At 43.7% G+C, this 20,354-nt stretch overlaps 1 protein-coding gene across 3 annotated transcripts in view; it reads left to right on the forward strand.

Annotated features, from left to right (window-relative positions):
• SPAG6 (sperm associated antigen 6) overlaps positions 1 to 16,212 on the forward strand; it is a 54,686-nt gene extending 38,474 nt beyond the window's left edge. For all 3 annotated transcript variants that reach the window (XM_014608953.3, XM_059729070.1, XM_019497681.2), the window contains 4 exons: positions 5,968 to 6,159; positions 7,125 to 7,241; positions 9,862 to 10,007; positions 13,130 to 16,212. In XM_014608953.3, coding sequence (XP_014464439.2) covers positions 5,968 to 6,159; positions 7,125 to 7,241; positions 9,862 to 10,007; positions 13,130 to 13,196 — 522 coding nt within the window. In that variant the 3' untranslated portion in view covers positions 13,197 to 16,212. The remainder of the gene's footprint in view (positions 1 to 5,967; positions 6,160 to 7,124; positions 7,242 to 9,861; positions 10,008 to 13,129) is intronic.
• The last annotated feature ends 4,142 nt before the right edge of the window (positions 16,213 to 20,354 follow it).

Here is a 20,354-nt window from a genome sequence, read left to right on the forward strand (position 1 = left end):
AAAGGGATAATTTTGGAGGAAACAGTAAATCTAGAAAAATATTCTATTTCACATTTGGCAGTACTGTTGCACTTACACTGCTAACTAAAGGTAGCCATTCCTTTCTATAATTTATAAACAGATGCCTATTTCATTACATATTGTTAATGTATTATTTGTACCTTTATAAAAAATAACCCAAAGTACACATTTTTTTTTAATGTATATTTTTGATACATAATGATATGTTCAGTTATGAGGGCATCTTTTGTAATATTACTCATTCTCTCTGACATGACAGTCTGGTAAGATGGAGTCCTTGATGAGTTATTGCTTTCATAAATATAGCTATGGATTAATTTGCTAGCATAATTTTCAACAGATGTGAGGTCTTTCCGCGTTGCACTAGTATAAACAGGAAAAATAAATTAATGAATTTGTATGGCTTGTTTCTGAATGTTTGTGGCCATAATGCAGTAGTCCCTTTTTAAACAAAGATCCTTAAACATGCAGATCCTTTATTAATACCAGCATATCTACAGTGCCATAGCTATGGTACACTTAAAACTAAAATTCTCATGCTTACACCAAAGCTTAGTTCCTGAAACACAGTGTTGTTTGATGCAGTCATGCAAATTCTTGATGAGATAACTTGATGTTTGTAAATTTTGAGATGGGAGAGGAATTACCATATAGATGATTCTTCTACTGCCTCTTGTTTATGTTTTTTAAAGATAATGGAGACTAACATGGCATTCTGATGTGGAAAATATTAACAACACAAAAGGCAGGACTATGGAAAGGATCTAAATGAAGATTCCAGCTTCTTCTACATGTGTGGCCATAATCTGCATGTGTTAGTCATTCTTTGATTTACTGTGTAAAAAAGAAAAAAAACAACATTTCTATTAAGAAAAAATAGAATCAGTGTCAAATAATAATCATGCAGAAAAGGTAGAAGTCTTCAATAACTATTTAATGTTTTCCATTTGGAAAACAGGATTAGGTGTTTATGTCACATGAGGATATGTACTCTCCAGTCCATTAATAACTAAAGAGTATGTTAAACATCTGATAGAAATATATTTCTAAATCAGCAGGCCTGAATAGCTCACACCCAAGAGTCCTTAAGGAACTGGCTAAAGAGACCTCTGGCAAGTGAAATTTTTTATAAATCTTGCACTACTGAAGAAAATGCAAAAGACTGAAAGCCTGCATGATTTGTGTCCATATCTAAAAGAGAAAAAGCAATGGCCCCAAATAACTGTAAGCCAGTTACCTCAATTTCAATCTTGGGCAAAATAAAGAAGAAACTGTGATGTGGGATTCAATAATAAAGAATTAACTTAATGTGGATTTATGTAAAATGTGATTTCATCCTTTGAAGCAATTACAAATTTGACTGATAAAAATAACTGTAGATTGAATAGATTTGATATGGCCTGTTACTTAGCAGTAGATGACAATTTGAAAACATTCTCGCTCAACGGTATCAATAGAGCACACATTACCTGGGGAAACAATTGACTAGTGGATATTTTTTTAAAAAGTCATTAGTGGACAGTCATCACCAAATGAGGGATTCCTAGTGGGGCTCCAAAATAATTTTTTGTAATATTATTAGTCACTGTCTGAAATGATGTGACATTCAGGCAGGTAAAGCCCTTGATGGGAGGTTTAGACCTATGGTATAGTAAACAATGATCTGGAAGTAAATATGAAGTCACTGCTTTTAAAATTTGCAGATGATGCAAAATTGTTGGAATGGTAAATAATCATATGGACAGGGCAATGTGCACTGTTTGGTAGAACAGACCCATTTAAAGATCCCAGTTACACATTTTGAAACAAGTAATGCAGATTGTGCCTGCAGAAAGAGTCTGTATCCTGGAGAGCAGTGATTCTGAAAAGTTTGTATAGATCATAGCAGACAAATCTCGTGAGGTTCAATAAGAACAAGTACAAAGTCCTGCACTTAGGACAGAACAATCCCATGCACCAGTACAGGCTAGGGACTGACTGGCTGGGCAGCAGCTCTGTAGAAAAGGACCTGGGGGTTACAGTGGACAATAAGCTGAATATGAGCCAGCAGCATGCCCTTGTTGCAAAGAAGGCTAATGGCATATTGGGCTGCATTGGTAGGAGTTGTGCCAGCAGGTCAAGCAAAGTGATTATTCCCCTTTGTTCAGCACTGGTGAGGCCACATCTGGAGTACTGTGTTCAGTTTTGGGCCTCCCACTACAGAAAGGATGTGGACAAATTGGAGAGAGTCCAGTGGAGGGCAACAAAAATGGTTAGAGGGCTGGGACACATGACTTCTGAGGAAAGACTGAGGGAACTGGAGGCGAGAAGTCTGGAAACAAGAAAACTGAGGGGATTTAATATCAAACTTCAACTACTTGAAGGATGGTCCCAAAGAGGATGGAGCTAGACGAGGGCGGGCAGATCAGACCTGCAGCAGACTCCATTTCCCAGCAGCCCCTGTTGCTGTGGCTAGTTTCCATGGAGACCCCAGTGGTGGTGGCAGTATGATAGCATGGGGCCAGGGTTTCTATGAGACTGGCCCCAGCAGTGCTGGCAGGGCATGTAGCTTGACAGAAAGTAGCTCCAGGGCTGGGATCTTGCAGTGGTGACATTGTGGTCCGGAGCCAGGGTAGACCCATGATCTGCTGCCCGCATATCCCAGGGAGGGGTGTGCAGGCAGCAGATGGTGGCTCTGCCCTGGCTCTAGACCATACTGTCACCACTGCAAGATCCCAGCCTCAGCCCCAGAGCAGCTTCCCTCCCAGTTGTGTGCACTGCCAGGACTGATGGGGCCGGTCTCCATGGAAATCCTGGCCCCGCCCTGTAACAGCGCTGCCCCTACTGGAGTCTCCATGGCAACCAGCAATGCGGGCAGGGGCTGCTGGGAAATGGAGTCTGGCTGTCAGCCAGATCTGCCATTTTGCCCATCACTGAGCTAGACTGTTCTCAGTGATGGCAGATGACAGAACAAGGAGCAATGGTCGCAAGTTGCAGCAAGGGAAGTTCAGGTTAGGTATTAGAAAGAACTTTCTCACTAGAAGGGTAGTAAAACACTAGAACAGGTGACCCAGAGATGGTGTTGACTCTCCATCCTTGGAGATTTTTAAGACCTGGCTAGACAAAGCTTTGGCTGAGATGATCCAGTTGGGGATGATCCTGCTTTGAGCAGGGGGTTGGACTAGATGACCTCCTGAGGTCCCTTCCAACTCTAATTTTCTATGATTCTATCCACATTTTAAAACAATGTTTGAAAAGTTGGACACTATTCAGAAAAAAAATACACAATAATTGAAGGGCTGGAGAAAGTGACTTGCATTCAAGTACTGGCACAACTTAATCTGTTTATTTTATCAAAAGAAGATTGAGCAGTGACTTGATTACAGCACATCAGTATCTTTCTGGAGAGAATATCCCAGCTACAAAAGAACTCTTTAATCTAGCAGAGAAAAGTATAACAAGAACTAACTGCAAAAAGCTGAAGTTGGAGAAGTTCAAATAAAAAATTACAAAGTTTTTCACAATGAGGGTAGAACTTGTGTAACATACTACCAAGCGAGTGCTGGTTTCTTTCTCTTTTAAAGTCTTTAGATCCAGACTAGCTACTTTTCTGCAAGTTATGCTGTTGTCAGACACAAATTATTGGCATCAATGCAAGGGTAACCAGGTAAAATTTAATGGCTGGATTGTATGATCTAGGGATCAGTCCCCTTCTGGCTTTAAACTGTATTCCTTTTTATAGTTTTACAAAGAAACACTAGAGACCTTAGAATTTTAGGGCATCTGTATATGTGCTCTGGGGAGAGAGGGGTGCTTTAATTGGAGCAGCTCTGAGAGCCTTTCTAACTAAAGCACCTGCAGTGTATTGTGTATTCAGTGTCCTGCACTTCAAAATGGCGACAGCTTTAACTAAAGCTTGTTCAATGAGCTTTAGTTAAAGCACCCCTGTTGCCATTTTGAAGTGCAGGGATGCTGAATACACAAGCCATGGAGGCTGTTGGAGTACACTAATTACTACGCTCCAGTAGACTCAATAAATTGAGTGTGTTCCAACACACTGTAATTACAGTGCATCGGACTAACATCCCCATGTCTATGGGCACCCTCAGTGTTTGATGAAATTTAGAGTTCTACTTTCAGTTGCAGCCTGAATTACTTTATCGTCTCACTGATGCCTTTGAAGTAGTTGATTTGTTGGCTCAAAACTATCCTTAGACTCAGTGAAGATGGCAGATTTAATATTCTTACTTTGCCCAGCCTTATACAGGGGTTTTTTTTTGTTTTTTTTTTAAGTTCTTGCTGTTCATATAATTGTCTTAGAAAAATGACAAGCCCATTGTGCGTTCACGTATAGCAGGGGTGGGCAATTATTTCAGGTGGAGGGCTGCTTAACGAGGTTTGGTGAGGTTTCAAGGGCCACATGGGTAGCCCCGCCCCTTGACAGTTGCCCCGCCTCTTAGTCACCATCTTGGGACTGGAAGTTCCACCCCGAATCCCTGACTTTTGCCATTGGAAGTTGCTTCCCTTGTCCCATGGAAATACTCCTTTTAGGAGCGGGGGTTGCCATCTTAGAACCAGAAAAAAAATTAAATCATACACTAAAAGTCAAACATCTACTATAACACATTTAAATTGTATTACATTTTATTATTACAAAAATAAATATTATTAAATTTTTTTTGTCATGATTTGTGTTTTCATAGTGTATATAGAGATGACTGCATAATAACTCAAAATAAATTTTTAGTCTGTATATTTTGTGGGAAGGTGTGGTTAGGGGTATGTGTGTGGGGCAGTTGTGAGGGGGTGTGGCTGTGTGTCTGGGGCATAGGTTATGTTGAAGGGTTGTGTATATGTGGGGAGAGGGTGTGGGTGTGTGGTGTTTGTGAGATGTGAGGCAGGATGGGGGATGTAGGAACTGTCCCCACACTCTCCCCATGGCCTGCAGCCCCAGCAGGCGGTGGAAGTGGCAGCAGTAGGCAAGGGTGCTCGGGGTGCTGGTGCCTGGCGCAGGTGCTGGTGCCCAGCAGTGTGCAGCTCCAGCCACTGCTGCACATCATGGCGAGAGGCGCAGCCCCCACTGGGTCACTTCTATCACTGGCGCTCCCTGCCATGCATGCACAACCCCCACATTTGTGTGGCACGGGAGGGAAGTTCCACGCACTGGAGCCCACTGCCTCCCCTGCCCTGGGACCTGTAACGGGAGCACCAGCAATAGAGTTGGCCTGGCAGGGGCTGTGCCCCTTGTTGCAATGTGCAGTGCTGGCCAGAACCATGTGCCACCAGGCACTAGCACCTGTGCTGGGCATGAGTGCCCTGAGCACTCCTGCCTGCTGCTGCCCCTGCCACCACCTGCTAGGGCTGCGCACCATGGAGTAAGTGTGTGTGTGTGGGGGGGGGGGGTCCTCACACCTCCCCTACCTTTCCTCACACCCACACCCTGCCCACCCAAACTCCATGCCAGCCTTAGCCTCATGCTCTGTGCTCCTGTCCAGCTGCAGCTCTGCTTGTTTCCCTACCCCACCGCTTTCCTATCTGCTGCCCAAAGTGAGTGGGACACTGGGAGAGCTGAGCAGGTCTCCTGGTGTCTGCAGCAGTGGCAGCAGCAGCCCTGCCCAGAAGCTGTGTGCTGGCCAGGCCAGGCCGTTTTGCCCATGGGAGTGGGAGCAAGATGCAGTAGAGTATGTTGTGGGGTTCTGTATACATGGGCACGTCACTCCGACCCTTGTGGATGGAAGGGCTGGGCAGGGTACAATTCATTGGTGGCTGTCATGGGCCAGATGGAAGTGCTTAGTGGGCCGGATTTGGCCTGTGGGCCATATTTTGCCTGGCCCAACCTATAGCTTATTTTAGCCAGAAAAATGTGAACAGAGAAATAAGCTTTTTCTGATAACCAGTATCATCACTACAAAGTCTTTGAGTCCTACTCTAGATTCATAATGTGTGTACTTTTGAATAATGTTACAGGGGGTGCCACAGCTGTCTATCTGCTTGTCAGAAGAACAAGAAGATCACATTAAGGCAGCAGCTGCTTGGGCCTTGGGACAGATTGGAAGACATACTCCAGAGCATGCACGTGCTGTTGCAGTAATAAATGTATTACCAGTGCTGCTTTCCCTGTACATGGAAACAGAAAGTTCAGAAGATCTCCAAGTGAAAGTATGTGTATTCACTATGTCTGAAATACGTATTTCTTTTCATTATCACGTGTAAGTCCTTCAGTGCTACAGAGTATTATTTTTATTGATCTTCAACATGATTATTGCTTCTAGTAAATGAGCTCTTTCTAATAGAGTATTCTTTCTTTGTACATATGGGCCTTTCTTATAACGTAGAGCTGCTGTCAGCATGAAAGAAGTTTGCGTTTTTTACTGGCTTGAAAAAAATCACTCTCAGGAGTAAACAACAGTTCCTATTTATGGCCATCCTTGCATTTCTGCCGGGGTGGCAGTCACAGCTTGCCTGTCAGAATTTGTTCAAGTATACTTTTGTGAGACATTACATGAACTGACAGGAGAGTCAGCTGGAATGTAACTGGTTCCAGATAAGTTAAGTTAGAAGACCACTTCTACATAGTTATTTTTAGTGGCTACTAAAAAATAAAGGCCAATATTCTCTGAACCGACCGTCCTTCATGATGAGGTCATTCATCTCTGTGGTAGCCAGCACAGTGCCTAGTCATGCAGGAGTCAAACTCATTGGAATAATGTGCTTTTCTTGCCTGGGTGGCAAAGCATTGTGCTGCCTAGCCTGACCTGCTCTAAAATGTCATTTAAAAATGTGTTTTGGCTTAATTTGCTTATCACGTGACAGTGTTTTAGTTTACAGAAGGACCTCCCCCTGCTTCCACTGTAGTCAATGGAAAATTGCTATCACTCTAACTGTAGGCAACGTGACAGGAATACGATACAATGAGGATTTTGAGGTTTAATAAGCCAGAGCCAAAAATGGATTCTTCGTTACTTGATAGAAAATCTTAATTTTGATTCCAAAAAAATGCTCTTTTGAGATAACTGATAAATAACAAATTGATAAGACTTCAGACTCCAGGAATTGGGGTCATGAATTGAAGCTGTTGTTACATTGATATTTTACTATAGACACTTTGGTTCATATTTCAACAGACTAAAAAGGCCTTAAAAAACATCCTGCAGAAATGTACATATTTGCCAGCACTTGAACCCTTGCTGCATGATGCTCCTCCCAATATTTTGAAATATGTCATTGGGCAGTTTAGTAAGGTAAGAAAGTCTCTTTACAGTGAATGATCAGATTGCCTGTCTTTCATTTGGATAGCGTGCTGCTGCCATCCAAGTGTGAAGTATTCTTAAACCAATCTGGATGTTTTTTGCAGAGAATGGGGGAAGCCTTACAGTGTTTTGCATTTTATTAACCTAGTACCCAAACTGGACCAATCTGCTCATCTACCTGATGAAAGCTGAATAAAGCTGTTTCTGGAGCCTGTCATTGTTAATCCTAAATCGGGATAAAGCAGTTGTTCTTAAGCAAGACACTCTGCTCCTCCCCTGGCTCTAGGATTAGCCCTATGTAGAGAACCTGTACTAAGTTATTGCATCATTTGAATCACACCCGGTGTGTCTATATGTACACTTTAATGCACAGTAGCCTATTTTAATGTGCATTAGAGTGTTATGGCAAGAACTGTGCTAATGTGCTAATACACAGTAAAATTAGGCTACTGCACATTGAACATCACTAAAAAAAAATGTGCTTTTGCTATTGTGCATTAGGGCAGCCTAATGTGAATTTAGTTACTACCTTACATTAGTGATACTAAATTTAATGCGCAGTAGCAAAACCACATTAATGAACATGTAGGTGCACCCACTGAAGCCCTGTTTTAGGCCTCAGCACAGGAGTGATTTAAATCAACTAAAAATACTTCAAAGTAAAATTTTATCCACTCTGTTTAGCAGTAAGTGCCAGATTTTCTTAGTGATATGTTCCTTCTGGAAATGGCCGGATGAAGCACTCTGATATTATCCAGTGCAGACTACCGCAAACATAGAAGTGCTGCTGTTTATACTCCTGTTACTACATTTAGCTTTATTCTGGCCTTCTTGCTAAATCTATACAAAGATTGCAAATTTATTCAAATGCTAACACTGTTTTGCTTATGTAGGCTGACCAGAGCTAGTTAGAAAGTGAATGTATAGTAGCTAGTTACCAGTTGTAGACATTTTTATGAAAGCCATTTCTAAAGCTGTAAATGGCTTGGCACGCTATGTTGGTAAGCATGTTGCCTCCTCATACATTGCATTAAGCAAACTATACTTGGGGACTTCTGACATCCCAACATATATATTTAAAATAAAGTTCTTTGCAGTAAATACATTTGCCTCTCCTGTGCCATGACTTAGAAATTTTCTCTCCTTGGACATTAGGAATATTTCTTCCATTAGCTCAGTTATAGCTGAGTAAAAGTCATGTTTTCTAAACTGTACTTTATTATGGAAAAGTGTGCACACTTAGGACTGGGCTATACCATTTAAATACCTCCCTGAGAGGAGTCTTTGTATCATCGTGCTTCCTCTTTGGAGGCGGGGGGTGGAGATTGAGTTTCAGAAGTGCAGAATCTCTCTAAGGCTTCTTTTGCACAAGAGGAAAGTGTGTCCTGCTTTCCTATCCAGTTCTGGAAGTCAGCATGTCAGGGGGACCAGTGAGATGAGCCATGGTCCCATTTATGTAGTTTTTGCCCCTTGGAGGCATGTGGAAGACCAAGTCCCTGCAATTCTCAAAGTGAAGGGATTCCAGTTGCTCCTGTCTCTTCCTGTATGATGGATAGGCCAGTTTGATGTTTAATCATTGCTGGTAGAATGTGAATTAAATGTATGATGGGTAGAAAGGAGTGTTGGTTGTAGCTGTGTTGGTCTAAGAACATAGGCAGACAAGATTTACTTTAGCTTCTTTTTTACCTTGGAGAACTCATAATATCTGCAGTCTCCCATTGCCTGAAGAAGGGTCTTTGTGTCTGAAAGCTTGCAAAGAACTTTTCCACAACTATTTAGTCAGTCTAATAAAGATATCACATCTACCCAAAGAACTGTGCCTGCCTGATGCGTCGAAAGTTTATTGCCCAGGATCCTCTGCTGGAGAGATCTGTATTATCAATGCCATTTGGAAGGCTGTAAAATCCATCTACCTATCACTTGTTTCCCATCACTTTTGTGATTTGTGATTTTGAATTCTTCCTTTATGTGAAACAGAGAGAGAGGCCTACCATTGCTACAGAGAATTGTGGGATTAAATAGCCAGAAATTTAAGACTTGATGATAAGCAGCATCCTAAGTCTACTTATTTACTTGCAAGTATTCTCAATATTATTTGCCTGAAATAATCCATAGATCATTAGAATTACCTAAAATCTACTGTACAATTAAACAGCATGAACCAAAATAAAAGACTGAATAACTCAATGATAGTGGGGCAGGTGTTGTTATTATTCCTTGTTAGTATTCTGTTGTTATTACTCTGTTAAATTTTCCTTATTGCCTTTGTAGAAATCATTTTAAAATAGTAGTTACACAAAGAGTGTGAAATAAGCAGGTCAATATTTTGTATTATTTACACTATTATGTCTTAAATCTACATCTCAGTCTGTGTTGCAGACAAAGAGAACTAAGTCATGATTTAACTGTCCCTATGTAATCAACAGCAAACTTAAAACCTAACAGTTGTTTCAGGAGAGGCTACATCTCTGAATATTGACTGTAATTCTGTTTGATCTCATTCTCCATGTCTATAGTGTCCAATTTTTTTTTAATATTAAAGCTTTGCAGCACAGAGACTCCTTTAAGAGAAAAAGGGTTACACTTTTACTATGCACTTCATTATTTGCAGGTGCTACCGCATGATAGCAAAGCCCGACGTCTCTTTGTAACAAGTGGTGGACTTAAAAAGGTTCAAGAGATAAAAGCTGAGCCTGGGTCACTTCTTCAAGAGTACATCAACACTATTAACAACTGCTACCCAGAGGAAATTGTAAGGTGAGGAAAATGAAATCCTAACAATTCATAGTTATAACCTTCTTAGATGGTTTTTAAAGCAGTAGCACAAAATGGGATTTCAAATGTAATTTAAGGTATGGGTGAATTCTCTTTTTAAAATAATAACTTTTGGTTGCAAGTGCCAAATAGTAGCATGACCAGAAAAATCAGGCAGGTATTTTCTTGTCTTCATGAACACTATCTCTTTGCAGTTGTTTTTCAAGGTTAAATTTACCTTTTCAAAGCCCAATCCTTGGGTTTCTATATGGAATTAAGTAGGAGTTGGGGGTGGGTATTTGTTACATAGAATCCAGGTAATAATGGATCCTGTGATGTTTTGTGGTTTCCCCCACACTCCTCTGATTTAGTATGTTCAGAGGCTGCTCTGAAATGTTCTCCAGTGCAGAAGGAGTAGAATCCTGATTTTTCTTGCCCAAATGGATGTTGTGAAGCTGCATAACTGCTGTTTTTGGCATGGAAACAGAGTTTAGGATCCTATTCCATGTATGGTGTGGATGTATAAGCATCCCCATGGCTACTAAGCATGCTTAATAGTATGTGCCCTGGCTGGGCAGGTAAACAGCCTCTGAAGCCCACCTGGGAGAACATAAGCCACAAAATTGTAGACTGGCAGTAAGCCATAATTAGTGGGTGTTAAATGTCAGAGGAAGAGGGCCCTTTGAAGTTTTAGTTTTATAAGCTTGTAGTTAGGGCATTCGCTCAGGAAGCAGGAGACCCAGTTCTAGGTCTCCCTCACTCATAGGTAGCTCAAAACTACATGTTTGTGTCTTTCCAGCATGGTGCTCTAACCACAAGTTAGGCATTATCTAGTACCATATCAGCCCTCCTTATAAATCTGGCCCCCTGTGCGATGAAGAGAGTGAGCTATGTGGAGCCCAAAGGGAAAAGATCAAGCTAGGGGGTGTGCAGAATAGTGAATTGAAGGCTGCCCTCAAAGGGAAGGAGCCCTGGGCTCTATTCTCCAGTGGGGTAGAAACTTACCCATTATTATCCCTCCCTTTTATTCAGTGGGGTATGGAAGGTACAGTGGCTTAGCTGCAAGGGGTGGGCTGGAAAAGCTTCAGGATAATACATGGCCTTTTGGCTAGGTCAAGGTGGTAGAAAGTTAGGGAACCAAAAGTTCAAGCCCTTTTTGGGTGAAAGGAGCATAGCTGGGTCTCCTGCTTCCTGCATGAATATCTTACTTGGGCTGAAATAGAGGAAGGCTCCCTCCTTTGTCTTCTGTTTTTTACTCAGTTACAGTCCTTCCCTTATGCTCATATGAGGGGTTGGGGTGGGGTGCATTTGGAGCCTTGTATTTGGCCAGAGGGCAGCCTACTGTGCATGGTCAGTAACCACATGGGCACACACTGTACACAGAATAGGATTAGAAACTGCAGAAGTGCCAAAGATGGTTACACAGCTACATAACTGCCATTTGGGTAAGTGAGATAGGATTTTGCCCAAAGTGCACATACTTCTTGCATGGTTGCTGAGCCCACAGCTGCCCCTCCTCCAACATAATTGTGAGGCTTAAATCTTATATAAAGGGGCCAAGCACCAGCTGTCTGGACCAAGATGAACTTTGCCCTTAATGAAAAAGGAACCCTATTGAATAACTTACACTTAAAATGTCACCAGTCTTAAATTGTAATAATTTGAGATATGTCCTCTTGGATTCTAGGTATCCATTTACCAGTACTTAATTCCATCAACACATTTAAAAAGTTGTTGCGCTCCTGCGTCCCCTCTGCTGATTCTCTGCAGCTGCATAATCCATTTTAATTACTGTTAACACTGTTTGTTATCTAATAGCTGCTGCTAACTAGAAGTTGCACAAAACAAAGCCCTGTATGTTTTCACAAGGGGAAGAGTCAGTGACTGCCAACTGTTAAATTGGGGTATTTTCAGGCTACGAAGGTATTGGTACAGACAAAAAGACAAGGCCTCTTTATATGTAAACTTGCTGGCCATAACTCATGTTTCCCTGTGTTGGAAAATGTAAAGAGTGAAATAAGTGGAGTGATAAGAAAAATGACCCCTTTGCGTAACAGAACTGCAGTGGTTCTGTGGCTAAATGATCCTGGTTGAATTTGTGCATTAGAATTGCTGTTTCAGCTCGCCTGCTTGTAGACTCAGGAACAAAGCACTCAATCAATATACATTTGGAAAGTTATCTTTTTAAACCAGAAAACCAAAAAAGTATTTTTAAAAATATTTTTACAAATTTTAAATCTGCAGAAAATATAAGGAATAAGAAGAATGGAAACCCCATACATGGTAGCTTTGGGGATTTCTGTTTGAAAATTTTCAGGCATGTATTACATGGAAGCTTGCTCCTCTCTCCTTATATCCTGCTCATCTCAAAACACTAAACTGACAAAACTAATCCTGTGTAGATCTTTAGAAGTGTACTTCAGTTTGTGCTTTTAAGAAAACAAAGTGATAAGCCTCAGATATTATATTGATGGGTAAGGCATAAGAACATGGGATACACATCAAAGCAAAAACATTTGCCATCCTCCAACTGGTCTGTTAAAGCCGATCACAAGGCAGCTGGTCACAATGATTAATAAGTATCTATTGACTGATGTCCATTGTTCATTTGATATAGAAATAATTTCCTTGTAATAAAACATGGCTATTAGTTCAATATTATTTTATTTAACATCGCCATTGCTTTAGTTTTTAGTGCACGCTCTTGCATTTCACTGGCAACAGTAGACCATTATCCTGTGACAACCTACAGTTCTGAATGTAAAACTCGTGTTTTGCATGAAGGACCAGAGAGTTTTACAAGAACTCGATCTCCAGCAGCTCCATTGAAGATAGTGCTGTTGGGTGCTAAGTCTTCTTGACATTCTGACCCCAGCAGAACACACCACTTTCGAAAATCTGATCCTGTGGCTCTGAATAAGTAACATTCACATGCATTTTGCACAGATACAAAGTTATTACATGAGAAAGCAGGCCCTTACAGTATTTCAATTCCCTGAGGTATATTCAAAATTTAACAGTAGAGATTTTTTTTCTATCAACACATGACATATTAATAGAGTTTTAGCATTTAGTATACTGCATGTTTCCCTGTCTTATACACAGACAAAATGTTTCTCTTTCAGGTATTATTCTCCTGGATATTCTGAAGCACTTCTGGAAAGGGTGGAAAATTATCAACCTGTTCTATAAACTCTTCATTTTTTCTGTTATTAAAGGCCTTATTTCACATTTGTACTTTTATGACATTGCAAATACAATTTTGAAACTCTTGCCAGATTCTAAAATGCTCACCTTTCTGAACTATTAATCACCATTATAAATCTTTTGTCATTTTGAAGAAATAATCTTGACACCTTGAGGTAAGTTTAGAAAAGAGATTCAGAAAATAGATTCTTCAAGTCAGGTGTTCATTTTTTCCAAAATCCATATCTTGTAGGGTGCTGAGGACTTTTAGGACGTTCTTGTGAATTTTCTTTAACTCCTGTGTAGTCCAGCAAGCTGTATTTTATTAATTATAAAATCATTGCTTTCCAAATTTTGCTCCTTCCTTTTTTTCTCTTTCCTCACTCATCAATGTATTACCATCCAAGAGTGGCAATTTGTGACACACAGGCTAGGTACAAACATTCAAAAAGATTGAGGAGGAATTGATTTAAGTTCTATGGTTTTCTGTAAGCAGTGTAGTTTAGATCGGTAGCGAACAGAACACATATTTGCCCTTTGGTTGAGGGGGGGATCTTATACTGGGTTCTGCCGTTTATAAACCAGTCTGTGTGCGTTGAACCTCTATTCTGGTTCTGTTATGGGTATAGACCAGTTTTGTGTGCTGAACTTATGTTCTGTTATAGCTATAGTGTGGTTTCCAATTGCTCATGTCAGTAAAAGTGGAATGTTTGTACCTGGTCACAAACTCTGCAGAATCAGTCCTTATCCTTTACTTCCTCACAGAGAGTAAATGGGACCAGGCTTTGCCCCTCTGCCCCCCTCCAGCATTGGAACAATTACTCCCTCTGTGCCTTTATATACAGTTTAAAGCATCATCTGTCAGGGACAACTTTGCTTTTTTATTCTGTAGTCTGTGTTCTGTTCTGAAATGTTCCCAACTCACTTTGGAAAGCAACAGGCTATTTCTGCAATGACATTTGAGGTCTGAAGATGGCTGCACCTCTACACTTACAGCAAGGCTATCCTGATCCACTGTAATTGGAGTGGTAATTACTGCACTCCAGCAGATTCCAGCATCATGTGTATCAGCATTCTCACACTGAAAAATGGTGGTGGGGGTGCTTTAACTAAAGCTTGTTTGATGAGCTTTGGTTAAAGCACTCCCAGCACCATTTTTCAGTGTGGGAACACTGATATCCATGACACTCCGGGCATTTTAATTAGAGTGGAGGGAAGAGATTCTCAGAGCCACTCTAATTAAAGTGGACCCCCCTCGCCCTGGTGCATACACACACACTCCTAAGAACACATGTTTAAATGCCCTTGGGACCTAAAATAGACAAGCCATTAGATCTGACCACAATATAAGGGCCATATTCTGCCTTGTTTGGTGGAGGCAGCATGGTGAATGAGGGATGCTAGCTATTGCATCCTGTACAGGAGTCCTGCAGGTCAAGGCAAGATTTCTCATGAAGGCAACGCATCATACTCACATCTTTGATTCTCTGAGGAGGGAGAGAGTGAGCAACCAGCAAAAACTTCCTGCAAGTGCACCAGGGACTATCGCCTGTAAGGTCTTGTAATAATCAGAGCACTTTTAACCTAGCTGAAGATAGTGAGAGCACCAAGGGTATTCAGCATCTGCTCAGTCACAAGTGACACAGGCAGACTCTGCATGTGGTATGTGACAGATCAGGGAGGGGACATGCAGCACAGCAGCAGATAAGACAAGAAGCATACAGCAAAGTAGAAGATCAAACAGGAAGCACAGGGTAGGATACAGAAACCAGAGCAGCAGACTGGGTAGCAGAATGGTATTGGAGTGGCACTTAGTGCAGGTACAGGGCTAATTTGGTGCACACATGCAAAAAAAGTTAGCTTTCACTGTGCTGCACCCAGGAGCCCACAGGACTGGTGCCAAGAATAATGTCTGTAAGGTACTCAGTACCTTAAAAAAGAAATTAGGGGTACTGTTCTCAGTGATTTAAGTGGGCAAAGTTGAGGTTTTTCCAGTGCTTGGAGACTATCAGTATTCTGTGGAATTGGGTCCAAAGAACTCTGGAGCCTAGATAGGGCCCGTCATTGCAGATCAGATCCACTTGGATATGACCCACTCACTGGAGCAGTTTGGAAAGATTTTACCCTGTTATGTGGTATGAAAAGACAAGTAGTGTAACAAAGGCAGCGGAACAACCTAAGTGCCAGCCTGGGGTGGGAAACTGGCAAAAATAGCAGCAGCTGCTGTGCTGCTTGCCTGATTGTTGGCAATGCAGCAAATGAAGCTGCACCCCTCCCCCCTCCCTCCATGCCCATGTTGCCCAGAGTGCTCAAGCACCCAGTTACATCTCTGGAAAATACTCTTAATTTCTATTTACCCTTCTTGTATATCAATGCAGCACAGGGCAGCAGTTGCCCTTTAGTATTAATTAACTTACCTGGAATTGTCTTTTGTTGTTCTTTTTGTATTACTGTGTTCCTCGTTAACATGTGATGTTTTCTTTCAAAGAATATAACCATTGTTTCTGGAATAGAATGCTGAAACATTTGCAACTGTAAGGGAAGATGGAGTTTAAGAACCCCTGCAGGAAAAATAAGGTTTTTGACATAAATAAAATGTGTCAAATGAACTTTTTCCCTTCCTTAAATATGTTAAATGACTGTTTATAAAACAGGTATAATCTTTTCCAGGACTTATAAAACAGGAGCAAAGCTTCACTGTAGTTGGAAATGATTTAGAGTGGGCTTCTTCTGCTGAATTCTAAATTACAGTACTATGTTCTTTTATACTTGTCAGCATCTTTTTTAGCAGTTCAGAAAAATATCTCTGGGCTATCTAATGTAGAGGCCTAATTCTGCAAATGGCTGAATGCTGCAATGAGATGTTGAGTGCTGTCAACTTCTAAAGTGCCTTGCAGTTATGTAGCCCTAACTGAAATGGAAACAGAATAGGTCCATGAATTCAGATGTTAAACCATTTTATAAACTGTACCAGCTGTGTTCTTTCTTTAGCCACACCAGAATAAAAACACACTAAAAAGGCTTGGCGCTTCATACATTTTAATCAAAGTGCATTTTTCTTTTGGCTTAATATTCTGCCATTATTAATGCTAAGGAAAAACTTCAGATCTTGCAAACAATTACTGTAAGGCTGTATACATTTTCTTATGCATACAGGGACACTTAGTACATTAAACTCTATAGAATCCCCACCAGGATAATGTAGAATAAATTAATTAAACCAGCAAACATAAAGGGACCCACAGTATGTATTTTCTTTCAGGAAAGAAAATGTCCTATCATACCCTTTAACTTAGGGTTTTTCAACCTTTTTTAACAAGTGTACCCCTTCTGTCTCAAAGTTTCAGCTTATGCATCCCTTCATATTTTTTTGCGCACCACTACAGCTGCCCCAGGAACTGCGTGATGCCATGTGCCTGCTGCCATGGGGCTGCGCTGTGCCCCTTGCCTACCTGGTGGTGGGATGCACATGGTGTTGCAACAGTAGCTGTAGTGGGGTGCAATGTGCAGTGCACAGTGGCAGCCGCCTCTGCCCCACACACAGAATGTGGGGTGGAGGCACATGCTCCTGTGCCTCTGCTGGGGTGTGCACAGTGGCGGGAACTCAGGAGCCCTGAACGAGTCTCCTGGGCTCCGATCCAGCACTTGGCCCAGCCAGGGCCCCATTCACCCCAGACCCTGCCCCTGCTTGTGCCCTGCTCCCTCTCTTACTGTGGAGCCCTCAGTATGCCCCTTATGCCCCTTCCTCCTCCCTTCCCCCCACAGATGTACCTTCTGGGGCAGGTATGGAGTTGACAACCACTGCCTTAACTGATATATTGTATATTTCCCAGGGATCCCATGTGGTTATAGTTTGGGATCTAAACACATAGGCCACAGAGTTTTAAACCTTTCTAATATCGTAGAAAATCTCAGGATAGTGTCAAATCCTGGCATGTTGCTACAATGAAGAGGAATGATGATGCTCAGCAGTAAAGTGTCAAAGTCTACACGTGCTGGTATTAGGGTGGAGTAAATTAATTAACTTCACTGTAAGATAGTAGTGTTGGGAACTACTATCTTATGGTGGAGTCATTAAGTGTGATTAAACACATGTGTAGACAGTGTCAGCCTTTGTACACATGCATGTGCCCTGCACTGTAGCACATGCAGTTGTATAAGCAGCAAAATGCACATCAGTGCTGAGAAAATGGAGGCAGCACGCTTTTGAACTAAAACACCTCAGAGGTGCTTTAGTTCAAAAGCGCACTGCTGCCATTTTCTGCGTGCTGATGCACATTTCATCACTTATACAATTGCATGTGGTGCAATGCAGTTCACATCAGCTTGTGTGCAGAGCAGACTCGATTAATTGAGTCTGCTTCATAGTGACGGATCTCCGGCGCATCATGGGATGAAAATATGTGTATAGATGCCCTGTGTGCCTGGTCAGGCCAGCCAGTGTGGGGCCAGACCCCTAGCTCCTGTCAGCCACTCAGCCACTTGAAACTGCCACCTGGAGCCTGGGGCTGATTCCCCCTCCTCTCCCCCCTCCCACGTCCCCTGCCAAACTGAGGCTGCTCCACCCTGGCTCAAATTGCTGCAGTCCTTGGCGCACATGTAGACACTACAGTTGAGAACAGTTGACTCCAAATCAAATTTCTTTGGAGTTTATTGTATTGCATTAATTTTATGTGTCGTTGCACCCTGGCTGCATCTACATGAGATGCTTACTGCACAGTAGTAACAAGCTCCTTAGTACTTCGCAGCAGTACTTGGTTATGCAAGTACTAAATGACTGTGCTGTAACAACTTGCTGTGTCTGGGCACTGTGTATGTCTGGTTGGGATGGATCACATCCATCAGCATGGACCGCAGGCACAGTGAGATGGCCTTTGCTACCACCTTGTAGTCCGTGCAGAGGAGGGACATGGGACGTCAGTTCCTTAGGTTGTGGGGGATCTCCCTTCTTTGACAGGAGGCTCAGCACAGCCCTCCCACTTCCCTCAGATTTGGCTCAGACCACAGCAAGGTCTGGGCCGAGGACGTCCCAGAAAGCCCGGTAGAATTCTGAGGTCAGCCTGTCGATGCCCGGAGCCTTGTTGCCAGGCAGAGGGCAGCTGAAAACTCAGCCAGAGTGAGAGGAGCTTCCAGCCAGTCCCAGTCACCCATGCTGAGCTGCAGGAGTCCCTCCCACAGGGTCTGACAGGCCTTGGTGCATCTTGCCTGGATCCGTGACGGGGGTGGGGGGTGCCATATTTCTTGTACTTCTTGGCCCCCTGCCTCCTTTCCAGAAGAAACAGGAGCTGCAGTCCATCTCCTGAAGGAGCTGGATGCACAAGTGGACAAATGTATCGCAGGTGCGGTGGTCATCCAGAGCATGAAGATCTTCCTGCCTCTCCCAACACGCTCCGCAGAAGGACGGGTTGGTTGGGTCGCTGGCCAGGTGCCTCTCCAGCTCTAACATTTCCTGCTCTAGCTACTCCCAGGCCACCCCCCTCTGCCGGGTGTGCCCCTGAGTGTAGCCACGGCAAAAAAGCCAGATGTGTGCCTTCCCCACATCCCACCATCTCCGAGCCAAGGGGAAAGCTGCCTGTTGCTCCTGCCAAGCCAGCCAGAACTCCTGAAAAGCCTCCCTGAAGCCCACATCCTTCAGCAGGCTGGCACTGAGATGCCAGTAGACCGACCCTGGACGCCCAGGTCCCAGCATGGCCTGGGCTCAGACAAGGTGGTGATCGCTGAAAGGGGTCAGCCAGATGCCAGAGGAGCGGGCCCAGGCAAAGTGCGGCAGAGAGATATAAACTCAGTCTAACTGGGAGAGGCATCTGCTCCTCCCCCACCCTCACGTAAGTGAAGGCAGGGGGTTCAGTGGGGTGACAGGCAAGCCAGACTTCCACCAGGGAGTAGTCCATCAGGATCTCCCTGAGGACGCCGATGGCGGCCTGGTTCCACTCCTTGCCTGACTGGTCTCATGCACCTATGGCGACGTTAAAGTCCCTGCCAAGAACCAGGCATTCGCGAGAGTTGAGGGTGCTGATGTATGTGGCTGCCTGGTGGGAGAAATCTGCCAACTCCAGATCCTTCACAGGGGCATACACATTCAGAAGGTTCAGGACCAGCCCCCACACCTGGACCTGGAGATGTAGCAGGCAGCCTGGCACCACTTCAGCATCCTGGAGAACCTCCAGCTGCAGACCCGGGGAGAACAGGGTGGCCACCCCAGATGAGGTGCCTGAGAGGCAACTAAAAAAAGAACCTGCCTCCCCACTCCAGCGGGCAAGTTGGTTCATCGGCTGGAGTCATCAGGGTCTCCTGGAAGAATACCATGGGGTACCCCCACCTCCTGAAGGAAGGAGACCCTTCAGAGACCCTTCCTGCAGCTGTGGACGTTGAGGGTCGTGATTTTAAATGACCGCATGGCTGAGGGGGGTGCAGTAGACAGTTCAACAGGGGCCTCACGCATCTCAACACCCGGTGTGAGGCTTGCTGGTTTGCGTAGTGCCCTCCCATACGCATAGAGAGCATCTATGAAACTGCAGGCCTGCCTATAGATCTGGGTGTTGCAGATTTTGGACCCCTTGCCTTCCCCTACCAGTGCCCTTACAGTGGCAAGGATGCTGTCAAAATCTCCCTTGCTGGTGGACGGGTGGGTGTAGTCATGGTCAAGAAATGCAAGTAGCTCATCCCTGGAGACCGCTGGGACCAAGAGGTCTGCAGGCTCCATGGAACCTGCTGGTTCTTGGCCATCTTCCTCCTGGTCCTGGAGCTCAGAGGGCTCTTCCAGCACCATCTGAACCCCCCAGTCCGCTAAGAGCCCAGACTGGTTGGGATTGAGAGAGTTCTGCAGCCCCCTGGGACAGGGGTGGGGGCAAAGGTGGGGGTGGGGCTCTTTCACAAAATGGTGGGGTAGAGCTAGAGCCCGGGTGGTTCTGTGTAGGGTCCCTGATGAGATCAGCCCATTGATTAGGGGACCCCACCATGACCCTGGTGCAGGACTATGGGGCAGGCTGCACATGCAGTTTTTCTGGGAGGGGGAGGGAAGAGACCCACTAGGCACTGAGGTGGCTCTGGCGTCTGCCTCAGGGTCCTGGGAAAGGGGACCTCCTCCCTCAGAACTCACTGGGGTGAGCCCCAGGGCCTCTGTATCCCCTAAATCAGAGGGAGGAGACTCTGCCACCAGGCCTT

Source organism: Alligator mississippiensis, chromosome 5, assembly GCF_030867095.1.
Source record: "Alligator mississippiensis isolate rAllMis1 chromosome 5, rAllMis1, whole genome shotgun sequence".
In the NCBI taxonomy this organism is placed as follows: domain Eukaryota; kingdom Metazoa; phylum Chordata; order Crocodylia; family Alligatoridae; genus Alligator; species Alligator mississippiensis.